At 38.6% G+C, this 14,234-nt stretch overlaps 1 protein-coding gene across 1 annotated transcript in view; it reads right to left on the reverse strand.

Moving 5' to 3' along the window:
• Window positions 1-4,081: 4,081 nt before the first annotated feature.
• Window positions 4,082-14,234, reverse strand: part of PRKD1 (protein kinase D1) — a 399,928-nt gene continuing 389,775 nt past the window's right edge. The window contains exons 17-18 of the mRNA XM_003408596.4: window positions 5,900-5,985; window positions 4,082-5,088 (exon numbers count right to left, since the gene is read on the reverse strand). Coding sequence (XP_003408644.1) covers window positions 4,870-5,088; window positions 5,900-5,985 — 305 coding nt within the window. The 3' untranslated portion in view covers window positions 4,082-4,869. The remainder of the gene's footprint in view (window positions 5,089-5,899; window positions 5,986-14,234) is intronic.

Here is a 14,234-nt window from a genome sequence, read left to right on the forward strand (position 1 = left end):
CCATATTGATCAGACCCCAAAAGAGGGAGAAATGGATTAAATGCAATTTTTAAATTAGATGTTTCACTCTCACAAGAGAATTAAAATGTAACTCCCTGATAGTTTAGTAGCCATCATGAGAGATCTCGAAACTCCCTGAATATTTTATCCTAATTGACCCCACTGTCCTTTTACTTACAATAAAAAATAGATTAGCTAAATTTTCAGAGGATTTGTTTAATATTCTAAGGAGAATCTTAAAGTGAAGTTAATATCTCTGGGGACTTGCAGACTAGCAGAGTGATCAGCTCAGCAAATTCCTTCCTCAAGGAACAAAGATAAAACTGACAAAATTACCCAAAACAACCATTCCAGGCCTCTGGAAATTGACCAAAGGCACATAACAAATTGAGAAGTGTTTATTCAAGAAAACCTACTAAACCTCAGTAAAAATAGTGGAAGTCGGTGGCTTTTTAGTCTGCTCCCATCCGCTGCCCCTTCAGCTGTGTGGCTAGGTAGTTCTACTAGGGTAGGGCAAGCTGGGAGGACCAGGAGGCTTACTGAAGAGGGGACTGACTTGATTTGCATGGTCAAACTCATTCCCAAGGTTGTCATCAAAAACAATCCCACCAGAACTCAAACCCATTGCCATTGAGTCAATTCCAACTCATAATGACCCTACAGGACAGAGTAGAACTGCCCCATACTGTTTCCAAGGCTATAAAATTTTATGGAAGCAGACTGCTGAGGAGACCCTGGTGGGTTCGAACCACTGACCATTTGTTTAATAGTTGAGCACTTAACCATTGTAACACCAGGGCTCCCTCAATCTCCCTGGTCAAAATCACGGAAGGGCATCATTGAAGGTACCCTGAGGCTGCAATACTGGTGGAGATAATCAATAGACCGGCAGATTACCCAGAAATTTAACAGGAAAATACAGGGAAAGCTTACACATATCCCTGGTGGCTGAAAGGCTACGTGTATGTACAAGGCTGCATGAATGCTCAGGAAAGGTTGGAAAAAGCCTTAGACATTGTAATGGATTGAACTGTATCCCCAACAAAGATATTTTGAAGTCCTAACCCCTGTATCTGTGAATGTGACTTTGGTTGGTATAAACCTGTGGCTGTCGAGTCAATTCCGACTCATAGCGACCCTGCAAGATAGGGTAGAACAGCTCCATAGGGTTTCCAAGGAGTGGTTGGTGGATTCAAACTGTTGACCTTTTGATTAGCAGCCTGAACTCTTAACTACTTTGCCACCAGTGAATCTTGTTTGGTATAAAAAAAAAAAAAAGTATAGGAACTTTAAATTCAACATGTTCAAAAATGAACTCACCTTTTCCAAGGCTATCATTTCACTTGGTTAGTAGTTTCACTAATCATCCAAGTCAAAATTTAGGACTCATCCAGGATTCCTATCTTTCTTTTTTATTCCAAATTCATTCAATAACAACATCCCATTGATCTAACCTATGAACATCTCTTATATGCCCATATTCCTACTTACCACTTACTGCCTTAGTTCAGATGCTAATCTCATCTCGTATGTTTTACTGCAATAGTTTAGCTGCTCTTTGGCTCTGCACCTTGCCCGGCTTTAATCCAGTCTGTGCTGATGGTGGAGTGAACTTGATGTTGCTTACTCGTCTTTTTGGACAGTTCGAATGGTTTCCTTTTGACTTACACAGAATAAATTTCAAATACCTTAGAATAATGTACGAGGCCCTCCTGACCTAGCACCTTATCTATCTCAATGCACTTCTCTAGCTCCTTTTCTTTCCTTTATGCTCCTTCTATGAAGAACTACTTTTGTCTGCCTATTGGTGCTTTTCTGATCTTTACGTTTTTGTTCACGTTGTCTTCTTCACTTTCATCTAGTGAACACCTACCAGTTTTTCTAGCTCTGCTCATACATCACGCTGTTGCCTTTCTCCCTCCGTTATTAAATGGGCCTTTCTAAGTGACCCCTAAGGAGCCCTGGTGGTGCAGTGGTTAGGAACTCGGCCACTAACCAAAAAGGTTAGTGGTTTGACCCCACCAGCTGCTCCACATGAGAAAGCTGTGACAGTCGGCTTCTGTAAAGATTACAGCCTTGGAAACCCTATGGGACATTTCTACTTGTCCAATAGGTTCGCTATGAGTCAGAATCAACTGGATGGCAAGGGGGTTGGTTTTGGTTTTTATGTGACCCATTACTAACCTTACACGTTTACATATTATTTTATGAAAGCACCAAAAATTTATTGTTTGTTTCTATCTAAGAAACACTAAACTCTTTGGGAGAAGGAACAAATCTTATTCACATTTTAAAAATCTCTTATAGCCTAGGAGAGAGCTGGACAGAAGTTCAATAAATTTTTCCTGCATAATTAGCTACCGTGTGGTTTCATAACACAGCCCATTGCTGTTGAGTTGATTCCGACTCATAACGACCCTATAGGACAGTGTCGAACTGCCCCACAGAGTTTTCAAGCAGTGCCTGGTGGATTCAAACTGCCAACCTTTTGGTTAGCAGCTGTAGCACTTAACCACTACGCCACCAGGATTTCCTCACAATGCAGAGTAACTTATATTAGGTTCCTCTCCCCAGTCATCAAGGATTCTAGACTTCTTTTATAACATATGGATCACGTTATCATGGTTCCTTATCCTATAATTCTTTCAGGATCCCTGAACAAGTGAGGAAAAAAGTACTGAGTACATTTTATATTGCAGCTGATGAAATATAAGCACCTGAATATAATCTAAATTATTATAATTTAAATTATGATCCTCTAATTTATAATATATGCATACTAAGAGGGAAGGAGGAGCCCTGGTGGCACAGTAGTTAAAGTGCTTCGTTGCTAACCAAAAGGAAAGGTTTTATGTTTTCACACCTTGTCCTCTTTCCTGAAATTGCTTACTTAGCCTTATGCCATGAGAAGGTGCTGGTTATATTCCTAGGCCAGGTAACAGAGTCATTGTTCTACTATTAACATATTCTACTTTGTCAAGCTGATGAAATGCTATCAGAGTATATGGATATGTCTGTGTGCTTGTGTATGCTTATTAACTTGAACACAGATACACACACACACCTAAACCCTGGAGACAAGCAACAGATTGAAGAATGCTTAAATGTTCAGATGCATTTGTTTAAAATTCAGTAATAATACAAAACAATGAGTAAGCATTGGAAAGATCAACTATTCTCCCCTCACCCCTCCAAGTGGAAATATAGTCCACTGTCTGAACATACTTATCGACTTGCTTCTTAAAATTTTCCAAAGAATATTTATTTCATTACTCTTTAAAATATTCGAGTGTCACACAGCACTTTTAAATTCTTCCAAGCATTTATCACATTGTTTTTCCAGTTACATACTCTTACCATTCATTGTCATCCTGCTACTAAGAAAAACTCGTTATCCGCTAAATATAGCTAAAGTCTTTTGTGTCCAATGTTAGCTTTCTCTTCTCTGGGTTGTAGAACCTCACTTCAGTTGCCTTTCTCTTTAGGAATTATTTTCCGATATTTATGTATTTTTGTAGTTCACCTTAAAGCCTTCTTGTTTTAGATAATGTGGGAAAAAAAAGGGATAAACAAGACTCCTTATTGTAATAAAGCCCTAGCTTATCCTGACTAAATCAGGAAGCTATACTGACTGTTATTTTCAATATTCTTTCTTAAGACTTTAAGGATCCTGTTTGGCTTTGGTATTTTTCCCTTTGAAAGCCTTTCTTTCTATTGGATGTTAGGTGATTTACAAGACAGAAAGTTTTCACTACACATTGAAACACACTTTTACAGCTTCAGAGTTAAGAAGGCCAAATTCCAGATCATGAAACTTCTATCTGCTTCTTGAGTTATCGTTGTTAGATGCCATCGAGTCAGCTGTGACTCATGGCAACTTTATATAGAACAGAACAAACCACTGCCTGATCCTGCACCATCGTCATGATCGTTGGTATGTCTAAGTCCACTGTTGTGGCTCTGGGGTCAATCCACCTCACTGAGGGTTTCCCTTACTTTCGCTAGCCCTCTACTTTACCAAACATGCTTCTTGAGCAGACACCTCTTTAAATCACTTGTGTGAACTACAAATCAACATAAATCACAGTCAGATGGACACAGGCTTTGAAAAGAATATTTATTTGTTATTGAAAAATACAGAAAGGTGAAAGGTTGCTTAGCTGCTGATTTTCCATTGTACAGCAGGGACTTTATTGTAAGAAAGGGGGAAATGTATCTGTTACATACGGCAGTCTACATTTCTAAGGCATTTAGGCTTAAGAGCAGTAGGGCTTGCATGCCCAGGTGCACTTATTTGACTTTAAATACAGGTGGCACACCAGACAGGCAGGCAACGGTTTGCAACTATACATTCAAACTCTCATGCATTTGCTTCTTGGGACTGTATGTCCATTCTTGCCCTCATCAATCAATTTCTCCACGAGTTTTGGAATTGTTCATAGAACACTGGTAATAATCTACTCTTCAAGAGTTTGCTTACAATGACAACACCAATGGGCCAGACAGAAGAGAACTATTTCATGGCCAGGTTGTCTCTCTAACCCAAAAGGAGGCTCCAGTAAGAAAAACACTGATTTGCAAAAGGCACAGTAGAGACAGGTTTAATGTATTAAATATAACATGAATCATTCACAATAACAAGTTTAGTGTTTCAGGGAACTTTTGTTAATACAACACAGTTGGTCACACAAAATACAAATGCTTCTGTTGATTTGTCTTGGCAACTCAGATACATCAACAGCGCTAACAGTTTAACAGCTTTGTTCTCATCTGACAGAAAATAATGGCAGTTCTGCAAGGCAAATGTTAAACCTGACCGTATGTATTTATTAATTCCACAGTGTTTTGACAGATTATAGGGGATGGAACTCAGAGGATGCTGACACGCTCGCTGAGGGCTTTCATCTCTGTTTCTTCCGTCTCACGACTGTCACTGTGCCTAGCATTCAGAGTGATCAGGTGTGTGGGGTACTGCAGGCCCTGCTCACTGGCATACTGCTCCCATCTCGAGTCATCGCTTTCATGGGTTATGTAACGTTCCCCGATTTTGCATTCCAGCTCCCGTAGATCTAACCAGGTCTGATAATCCTGAGGAGGAAATTTTAAAGCATTACCATAGAGAGCATTAAAATTCAACATGCTGTTTCATAGGCTCTCAGTTTCCATTATCTATGAGTTACCATTTTCTCTTCCATTCTAACAGTGTTGCATCTTTCATCAGCTCACCCTGAAGTGACAGCATCAATACCAAAGCCATTCTATTTGCCTAACCTTTGCAAATATATTGTTTATATGGTACCAGGCATCAAAAGGTGGGCAATTAACACTTGACGTCGAGCAATTCGGATTATTGGTATTTCTTTGAACTTCAACACCCTACAAATAATCCTTTAGTAGTCCACAGTAATACAGGCTTCATTTATCTAACCTTTAAATTCAATACGAAAATAATAAATATTTAAGACAACACAAGTATATACATATACTTTGTATTTGCTGTATCTGTTCCATGAATAAAAGCCTAGGATTTAAAATTATAGCCTGCAAACAAGTACAGTGCATGACCAGATGGGCATTTATTTGGATATTTATCAGGATTACATATACAGATGCTTTTGAAATCTGGTCCTCTGAGGTCTGTTATGACCCCACCCCCTTTGTGTGTGTGTGTGTGTTTCTTCCTCGTCAAATTTTCCTGGTAGAAAGAGCGGTTTAGAGAAACTAAACTGTTATTAAATCCCAAGAAGTTGCATGCCTTTTGACAAATTGATATTAGAACAACTACATTTTTCAAAACTATCAAAAAAGACTTTTACATATAATAGCAAAACCCTATAAATATCTACAAGCTCATACAACAGAGAAAATATCCAATGATTGATTTTTTCTTTTTTTTTACCTGTAGCCAAGGATGACTCAACGTCTTATCCACACTATAGCGTTTTCTCATTTTTACTTGCAGCAAATTGTTGATCAGATCAATGGCTGAAAAAAATTTAATTCTTGGTAAAAATAGATGACAAATCTGGAACATATGCATAGTTCATTTACAGTTCATTTCGCATCTGCTATTTCACACGGTTAAATGCAGCAGAGTGGTAAAAAGCACTAGAACCTGAAGGAGATTCCTCTTGAGAATTCTAAAACCTTGGCCTTCACTTTATTTTGGATCCTAAGAGATAAGGCTGAAAATAATTGTGAAGGAAGGAATATTAGAGTCTGCTGCGAGTATGATGGAAACCCGGTGGCATAGTGGTTAAGTGCTACGGGCTGCTAACCAAAGGTCAGCAGTTCAAATCTGCCAGGCGCTCCTTGGAAACTCTATGGGGCAGTTCTACCCTGTCCTACAGGGTTGCTATGAGTCGGAATCGACTTGTTGGCAATGGGTTTTGGTGAGTACAATGTAAACTTCTCTTGGTCCTGTCTTTGATACATATTTTTAGAGTAGGAATTTTTTAAAATACATATACATCCCTTTAATATGTCTGCACTAATGGCAGGATAAAACTAGTATTCAAGAGGAAATGTTTGCGAATTTTATTTAAAATGTGTTAAAACTTTTAATATGCATAGTAGGCTTTCTATCTTGAAATAAATTACAGACATCTGGATGCAATATTTAAAAGGAAAATAATGAAGCATAATACGGGCCGTGACTCATGACAAACTTGGGGTCAAAAAACCAGAGGTCCAAACAAAACAAAAAAACAAATCAACACAAGCAAAAAAATTAAAAAGGTCCAATAGAAAACACTGTCTCTTAAAATTTCACCTTGATTTTGCCTTTAGAAATAACTGATGAATTAGACTTATATCAGACTTTGCTGTTTTCCTAGGGGAATTCAGACAAGAAACCAACCACAGTACATGGAATCCAGTATTCTACTTCTGATTAAGGCTCCCAGGAGTGTAATTTAGGAAGAAACTGTGATTCCTATACTCATTTAGTCTACAAACCAGCCTAGTTACCCATCATGTGCTGGAGTTCTCACTGAACTTTTCTAGAAATTATATTTTTAGCACGGATCACATTTCTTAAAATGATTTATACCATATTTACAGTTTTAACTTTTTTCATAAAAAATAATTTTTTGTTTATATTAATTATGCACATTCTCACTTAATTAAAAAAAATCAAATACAGGAAAATATTAAGAAATAAATAGAAACCACCTACCCTCCCACTACTCAAAAATACTTGTAGGCATCCTCAAATTGGTTCTGACTCACAGGGATCCTATGTACAAAAGAAGGAAATACTGCCTGGTCCAGGGCAATCTTCACAATCATTGTTACGTTTGAGCCCATTGTTGCAGCCACAATTCATCTCATTGAGGGTCTTCCTCTTTTTTCACTGACTCTCTACTTTAACAAGCATGATATCCTTTTCCAGGGATTGGTTCCTCCTGATAACATGTCCTAAGTTTGTAAGAGGAAGTCTCACCATCCACCTTCTAATGAGCATTCGGGCTATACTTCTTCCAAGACAGATTTGTTCATTCTTCTGATAGTCCATGGTATAGTCAACATTCTTTGCCAATACCATAATTCTAAGGCATCAATTCTTCTTCAGTCTTCCTTCTGCATGTCCAGCTTTGGTATGCATACGAGGCAAATGAAAACACCATGCCTTGAGTCAAGCACACCTTAGTCCTCAAGGTGACATCTTTGCTTTTTAACACTTTAAAGTGGTCTTTTGTAGTATATTTGCCCAGTGCAATAGGTTGTTTGAGTTCTTGACTGCTGCTTTCATGGGCACTGATTGTGAATCCATGTAAACATGACTACATAACTAAATAAATAGTTGATACGACTATTACTCACATTTACACACCAACGACTAAAGCCAAAGATGAAGAGATTGAAGATTTTTACCAACTTCTGCAGACTGAAATTGATCAAACATGCAGTCAAGATGCACTGATAATTACTGGTGATTGAAATGTGGAAGCTGGAAACAAGGAGGAAGGATGATCTGTAGTTGGAAACTCCAGCCTTGGTGATAGAAACGACATCAAGGATTGCATGGTAGAATTTTTCCAGACCAACGACTTTTTCATTGCAAATACCTTTTTTCTACAACACAAATGGTAACTATACATGTGGATCTTGCTGGATGGAAGGAACAGGAAGCAAATCCACTATATCCATGGAAAGAGATGATGGAGAAGTTCACATCATCATTCAGAACAAGGCGAGGGTCTGACTGCGGAACAGACCGTCAATTACTCGTATGGAAGTTCAAGTTGAAGTTGAAGAAAGTTAAAACAAGTCCATGAGTGCCAAAGTATGACCTTAAGTATATTCCACCTGAATTTAGAGATCAACTCAAGAACAGATTTGATGCGTTGAACACTAACGACCAAAGACCAGAGAAGTTGTGAAATGACATCAAGTACATCATACATGAAGAAAGCAAGAGGTCATTAAAAAGATGAAGAAGAATAAAAAGACCAAAATGGAAGTCAGAAGAGACTCTGAAACTTGCTCCTGAATGTAGTGTAGCTAAAGTGAATGAAAGAAATGTTGAAGAGCTGAACAGAAAATTTCAAAGGGCAGCTCGAGAAGACAAAGAAAAATATTATAATGAAAGACCTAGAGTTAGAAAGCCAAGAGGGAAGAACATACCCGACAATTCTCAAGCTGAAAGAACTGAAAAAATTCAAGCCTTGATTTGCAATTTTGAAGAATTCTATGGGCAAAATATTGAACTATGCAGGAAGCATCAAAAGCAGATGGAAGGAATATACAGAGTCACTGTACCAAAAAGAACTGGTCAATGTCCAACCATTTCAGGAGGCAGCATATGATCAAGAACTGATGGTAATGAAAGGAAGACATCCAAGCTGCAATAAAGGCATTGGCAAAAAACAAGGCTCCAGTATTGACGGAATAACAATTAAGACGTTCCAACAAATGGATGCAATGCTAAAAGTGCTCACTTGTTTATGCCAAGAAATTTGAAGACAGCTACTGGGCCAACCAACTGGAAGAGATCCATATTTGTACTCATTCCAAAGAAAGGTGATCTAACGGAATGTGGAAGTTATCAAACAATAAATATTAATATCACATGCAAGTAAAATTATGCTAAAGATAAGTCAAAAGCGGTTGCAGCAGTACATTAACATGGAGTTGCCAGAAATTCAAGCTGGACTCAGAAGAGGACATGGAATGAGGGATATTATGTCAGATGGATCTTGTCTGAAAGAAGAGGATATAAGAAAGATGTTTACCTGTGTTTAACTATGCAAAGGCATTCAACTGTGTGGGTCGTAACAAATTACGGATAACATTGCAAAGAATGAGAATTCCAGAATGCTTAATTATGCTCGGAAACCCTGGTTGTGTAGTGGTAAAAGTGCTACAGCTGCTAACCAAAAGATCAGCAGTTCAAATCCACCAGGCGCTCCTTGGAAACTCTATGGGGCAGTTCTGCTTTGTCCTATCGGGTCGCTATGAGTCAGAATTGACTCGATGGCAGTGGGTTTGGGTTTTTTTTTTTTTTTTGGTTTTAATTATGCTCATAAGGGACCTGTACTTAGATCAAGAGGCAGTTGCTCAAAGAGATCAGAGGGATGCTAAGAGGTTTAAAGTCAAGAAATGTGAGCGTCAGGGTTGTATCCTTTCAGCATACTTATTCAATCTGTATGCTGCGCAAATCATTCGAGAAACTGGACTACATGAAGAAGCACGGGACATCAGGATTGGAAGAAGGCTCATTAACAAACTGTGATATGCAGATGACACAACCTTGCTCGATGAAAGTGAAGAGGACATGAAGTACTTACTGATGAAGATCAAACATCACAGCCTTCAGTATGGGTTATACCTTAACATAAAGAAAAACAAAAATCCTCACAACTGGACCAATAAGCAACATCATGATAAATGGAGAAAATATTGAAGTTGTCAGGGATTTCATTTTCCTTGGATCCGTAATCAATGCCCATGGAAGTATCAGTCAAGAAATCAAACAGTCCATTGCACTGGGCAAATCTGCTGCAAAAGATCTCTTTAAAGTGTTGAAAAAAACACAGATGTCACTTTAAGGACTAAGGTGCACCTGACTCAAGCCATGGTGTTTTCAATTGCCTCATATGCATGTAAAAGCTGGACAATGAATAAGGAAGACGGGAGAATTGATGCCTTTGAATTGCTGGCGGAGGATACTGAATATACTACGGGCTTCCAGAAGAATGAACGGATCTGTCTTGGAAGATGTACAGTCAGAATGCTCATTAGAAGCAAGGATGCCGAGACTTAAAATCTCACATACTTTGGCCATGTTATCACAGGAGGGATCAATCCCTGGAGAAGGACATCATGCTTGGTGAAATAGAGGGTCAGCAAAAAAGAAGACCCTCAGCGAGATGGACTGACACAGTGGCTGCAGGAATGGGCTCAAATATGACAATGATCGTGAGGATGGTGCAGGACTGGGCAGTGCTTCCTTCTGTTGTACAAAGAATTGTTATGAGTCTGAACCGACTCAACAGCACCTAACCAATATTATACACAGTACTGATCAGGTGAACACACTGATGGCCAGAATCACATTCTGTCTTCTCAGTGTTGTAATAACTTCACCTATTTCTTTCATAATCTTTGCATTTTCTTCATAAAAAGAGATTACTGAAATCTGCCAAACTAATGGCAACAGTCACAATTCACCAGAGTCTTAATTCCCACCCTTAAACTACCCTGGTGATTACATCTCCTGAGAGATGGATCTTTCTAAATCAAAGAGGTGGCTGAAAGAACAATGAGAATTACCTGCTCAATTTCTCCAACCATTAAGACTATTTTTTGGTCTACACAAGCCTGTATACGATTTCGACTCATAGCGACCCTATAGGATGGAGTAGAACTGCCCCATAGAGTTTCCAAGGAGGGCCTGGTGGATAGAACCTGAAAATATAGATCGCCACATGAGTCCCCAGCTATCTGGCACAAAAGCAGCTTCATTCAATCAGAATTCTTCTTGTTATCAGGCAAAGAGAAGTGATTTCCTCAGTCTTTAGGTAGTCTAGAATTGTATCTCTCTGATTCTGTCTTAGTCATCCAGTGCTGCTATAACAGAAATATCACAAGTGGATGGCTTTAAGAAAGAGAAATTTATTTTCTCACAGTCTAGTAGGCTAAAAGTCCAAATTCATGGTGTCAGCTCCAAGGGAAGGCTTTCTCTCTCTCAGCCTTCTCATCAATCTTCCCCTGGACTAGGAGCTTCTCTGCACAGGAACCCTGGGTCCAAAGGACGAGCTCTGCTCCTGACACTGCTTTCTTGGTGGTATGATGTCCCCAAGTCTCTGCTTGCTTCCCTTTCCTTTTTATCTCTTGAGAGATAAAAGTTGGTATAGGCCACACCCCAGGGAAACTCCCTTTACACTGGATCAGAAATGTGACCTGGGTAAGGGTTTTACAACCCCACCCTAATCCTCTGTAACATAAAATTACAGTCACAAAATGGAGGACAACCACACAACACTGGAAACCATGGCCCAGTCAAATTGCTACACACATTTTTTGGGGGGACACATTTCAATCCATGACAGATGCTAAGATTCCAAGTATTTGCCTGCACTGAAGGGTTATAGAATCAAACGCCTAAGAATTTTATTTTTATTAGAGAAATTAAATGCAACAGCACACATTTAAATGCCTTCTATGCCTCTATCATCTTGCTTTAGCTAGGATACCTGAGGAAACACAGCACTTAGTACAATTTCAAATTCCAACTGTGTGTTCTCAGAGAGCTTTGAAAGTACCATTCTCTCAGTGGACTGTGTATTGGGCATGTGCTTTATAACATCCATTCACATGATTTATTCACTGGTGAGTAAAGTGTACCTTCCATTCTTGCTGCTGTGAAGCCACACAGCAAAAATGGTGGACGAGGTGTGAAGGGAAAGCTTATGTGCTACTGTAACCATGCCGCAGCATTACACTTCCCCAGACACTGCTGGGAATAAATGTATATTATTAATTCACTCATTCTGCCTTTGAATTCTATAATTAGGAAGGTAGGAGTACACTAACTCAACAAAGGTCTGATTTTTGCCCAAATGGGCCCCAACAGTGAATCACACTCCCTAATGGGGAGGGAAGTACTGCCAGAGAGCAACTGGAAGTGTCTGAAGGAAATGCAATATACGAAGATGAAAAAATTGTTCTGCTAACTGAAACATACAATCAGAGTCTGACTGTAGCCACAGTACTTGAGACACTTGGATAAGCATATCAAGGTGATGATAAGTATCTCCGGGAGATAATACTTTAGACTATAAGGAAGTATATGTGTGTGTGTATGTATATATATGCAGATACATACATAAAAAATTATGTGTTGACCATATGCTTAAGAAAATATGGTCCTCAAAAGAGAGAATTCTAACGAGCTCATATGATTACAGTGGGCCCAGAGTGAGAAAAAAGCCTTGAGCTCACAATACAGCATACAATTCTATGAACGGGAGGCAGTTCAGAGCAAAATGCGTAATATGAGGACTTGATTTCTACCACCAAGTCATATTCCACAGTAATTTCAGTTCTCAGAAACAGCAGTTGACTTTTGGTGGTAGAAATAATTTATTCATGAAATGTTGGAACCTGTAGTTAAATGCTGGGAATCTGGTGCTGCTGAGTAAATGAGTTTATCATCAGTATTTGAGAAGCTCTATTCTACTCGTCACTTTTTCTGGAACTCTTAAAAGTCCTTTTTATTAATCAAAGCCTCTATCAATCAGCATCCATCCCAAGTGTTTTTTACTAAATACTTTGTTTTTTTTTTAATGGTGGTATAACAAACCATTTGCCGCTTCAACAATTATCTGCAGTTTTTAAAAGATTCTAAAGTTGTTATTTTGTTTTTTTACAATGTCCTTTTATTGGGCACCTGTGAATTGCTACAATACTCATGCAGTGAGCATTCCTCACATGTAGGTATCAATCATTCATTTATCTGTTCATTAAGCACATTTTCCCTAAGTACTTACTGTTGGCAATTAAAAAGAAAAAAAAAAACTCGTTGCTGTCAAGTCGATTTTGACTCATAGTGACCTTAGAGGACAGAGTAGAACTGCCCCATAGAGTTTCCAGGAAACCCTGGTGACACAGTGATTAAAACATACGGCTGTTAACCAAAAGGCTGGCAGTTCAAATTCACCAGGTGCTCCTTGGAAACTATGGGGCAGTTCTACTAAGTCCTATAGGGTCGCTGTGAGTTGGAATCGACTCAACGGCAACAGGTGAGGTTTTTTTTTTTTTTTTAATAGGGTTTCCAAGGAGCACCTGGTGGATTTGAACTGCCAACCTTTTGGTTAGCAGGCTGTAGCTCTTAACCACTAGCCACCAGGGTTCCCTGGCAATTACTTAGGGAAAGGAAAAAAAATGTTAATGATAAAACTCTGGCCTTGAAAAGCTTCCAATCTAGTTGGAAAAGCAAAACACAGCACACACGCACTTAAAAAAATATGTATCATTTTGAATCTTTGACCTTTAATTAAGTAGAATACTAATTAAAATAAGAAATGTTTTGTTTAGCATTTCCAAAATAAAACTAGAGAAGGTCCTAGTAACTATCTCTACCTATGGGAAATAGTCTATTTTTTATGATAATAATGACAGGAACTCTTTTCTCAAAGTTGTGTTTTTATAACTTACTCTTATGAATCCTATTTATATTCTAAATGCAATGGGGAACTTGATTCTATTCTACGCCTTAATTCCCCTTAATGTCACCTTCTGCAGTTCCTTCAGTTATTCCTCAGACTCCCCGGTGTTCCTCTACAACATTATTTTAATGTTCACTGTCTTTATTCAATGTCCCTGTTAAAATGCACTGTTAATTACTGACCAGAAATTTCATCATCATTAACTGCCATATTTATTTATACACAAAGATACTGTACATGTAGCCTGGGATTGAGAGTTTTTTTTTTTTTAATTTTTACAGTTCTATTCTTATTTAACGGAAACCCTGGTGGTGTAGTGGATAAGTGCTACAGCTGGTAACCAAAGGGTCGGCAGTTCGAATCCACCAGGTGCTCCTTGGAAACTCTATGGGGCAGTTCTACTCTGTCCTATAGGGTCGCTATGAGTCAGAATCAACTCAATGGCAGTGGTTTTGGTTATTCTTATTTAAATTGACTGGACTGCTCCTAACAACAACATTCTTATTTATTTCTCCTAACAACCCTATGAAAGAAGCTATTATTTTAATCTCCGTTTTGTGT

Source organism: Loxodonta africana, chromosome 10 (assembly GCF_030014295.1).
Source record: "Loxodonta africana isolate mLoxAfr1 chromosome 10, mLoxAfr1.hap2, whole genome shotgun sequence".
NCBI classification, from domain to species: Eukaryota; Metazoa; Chordata; class Mammalia; order Proboscidea; family Elephantidae; genus Loxodonta; species Loxodonta africana.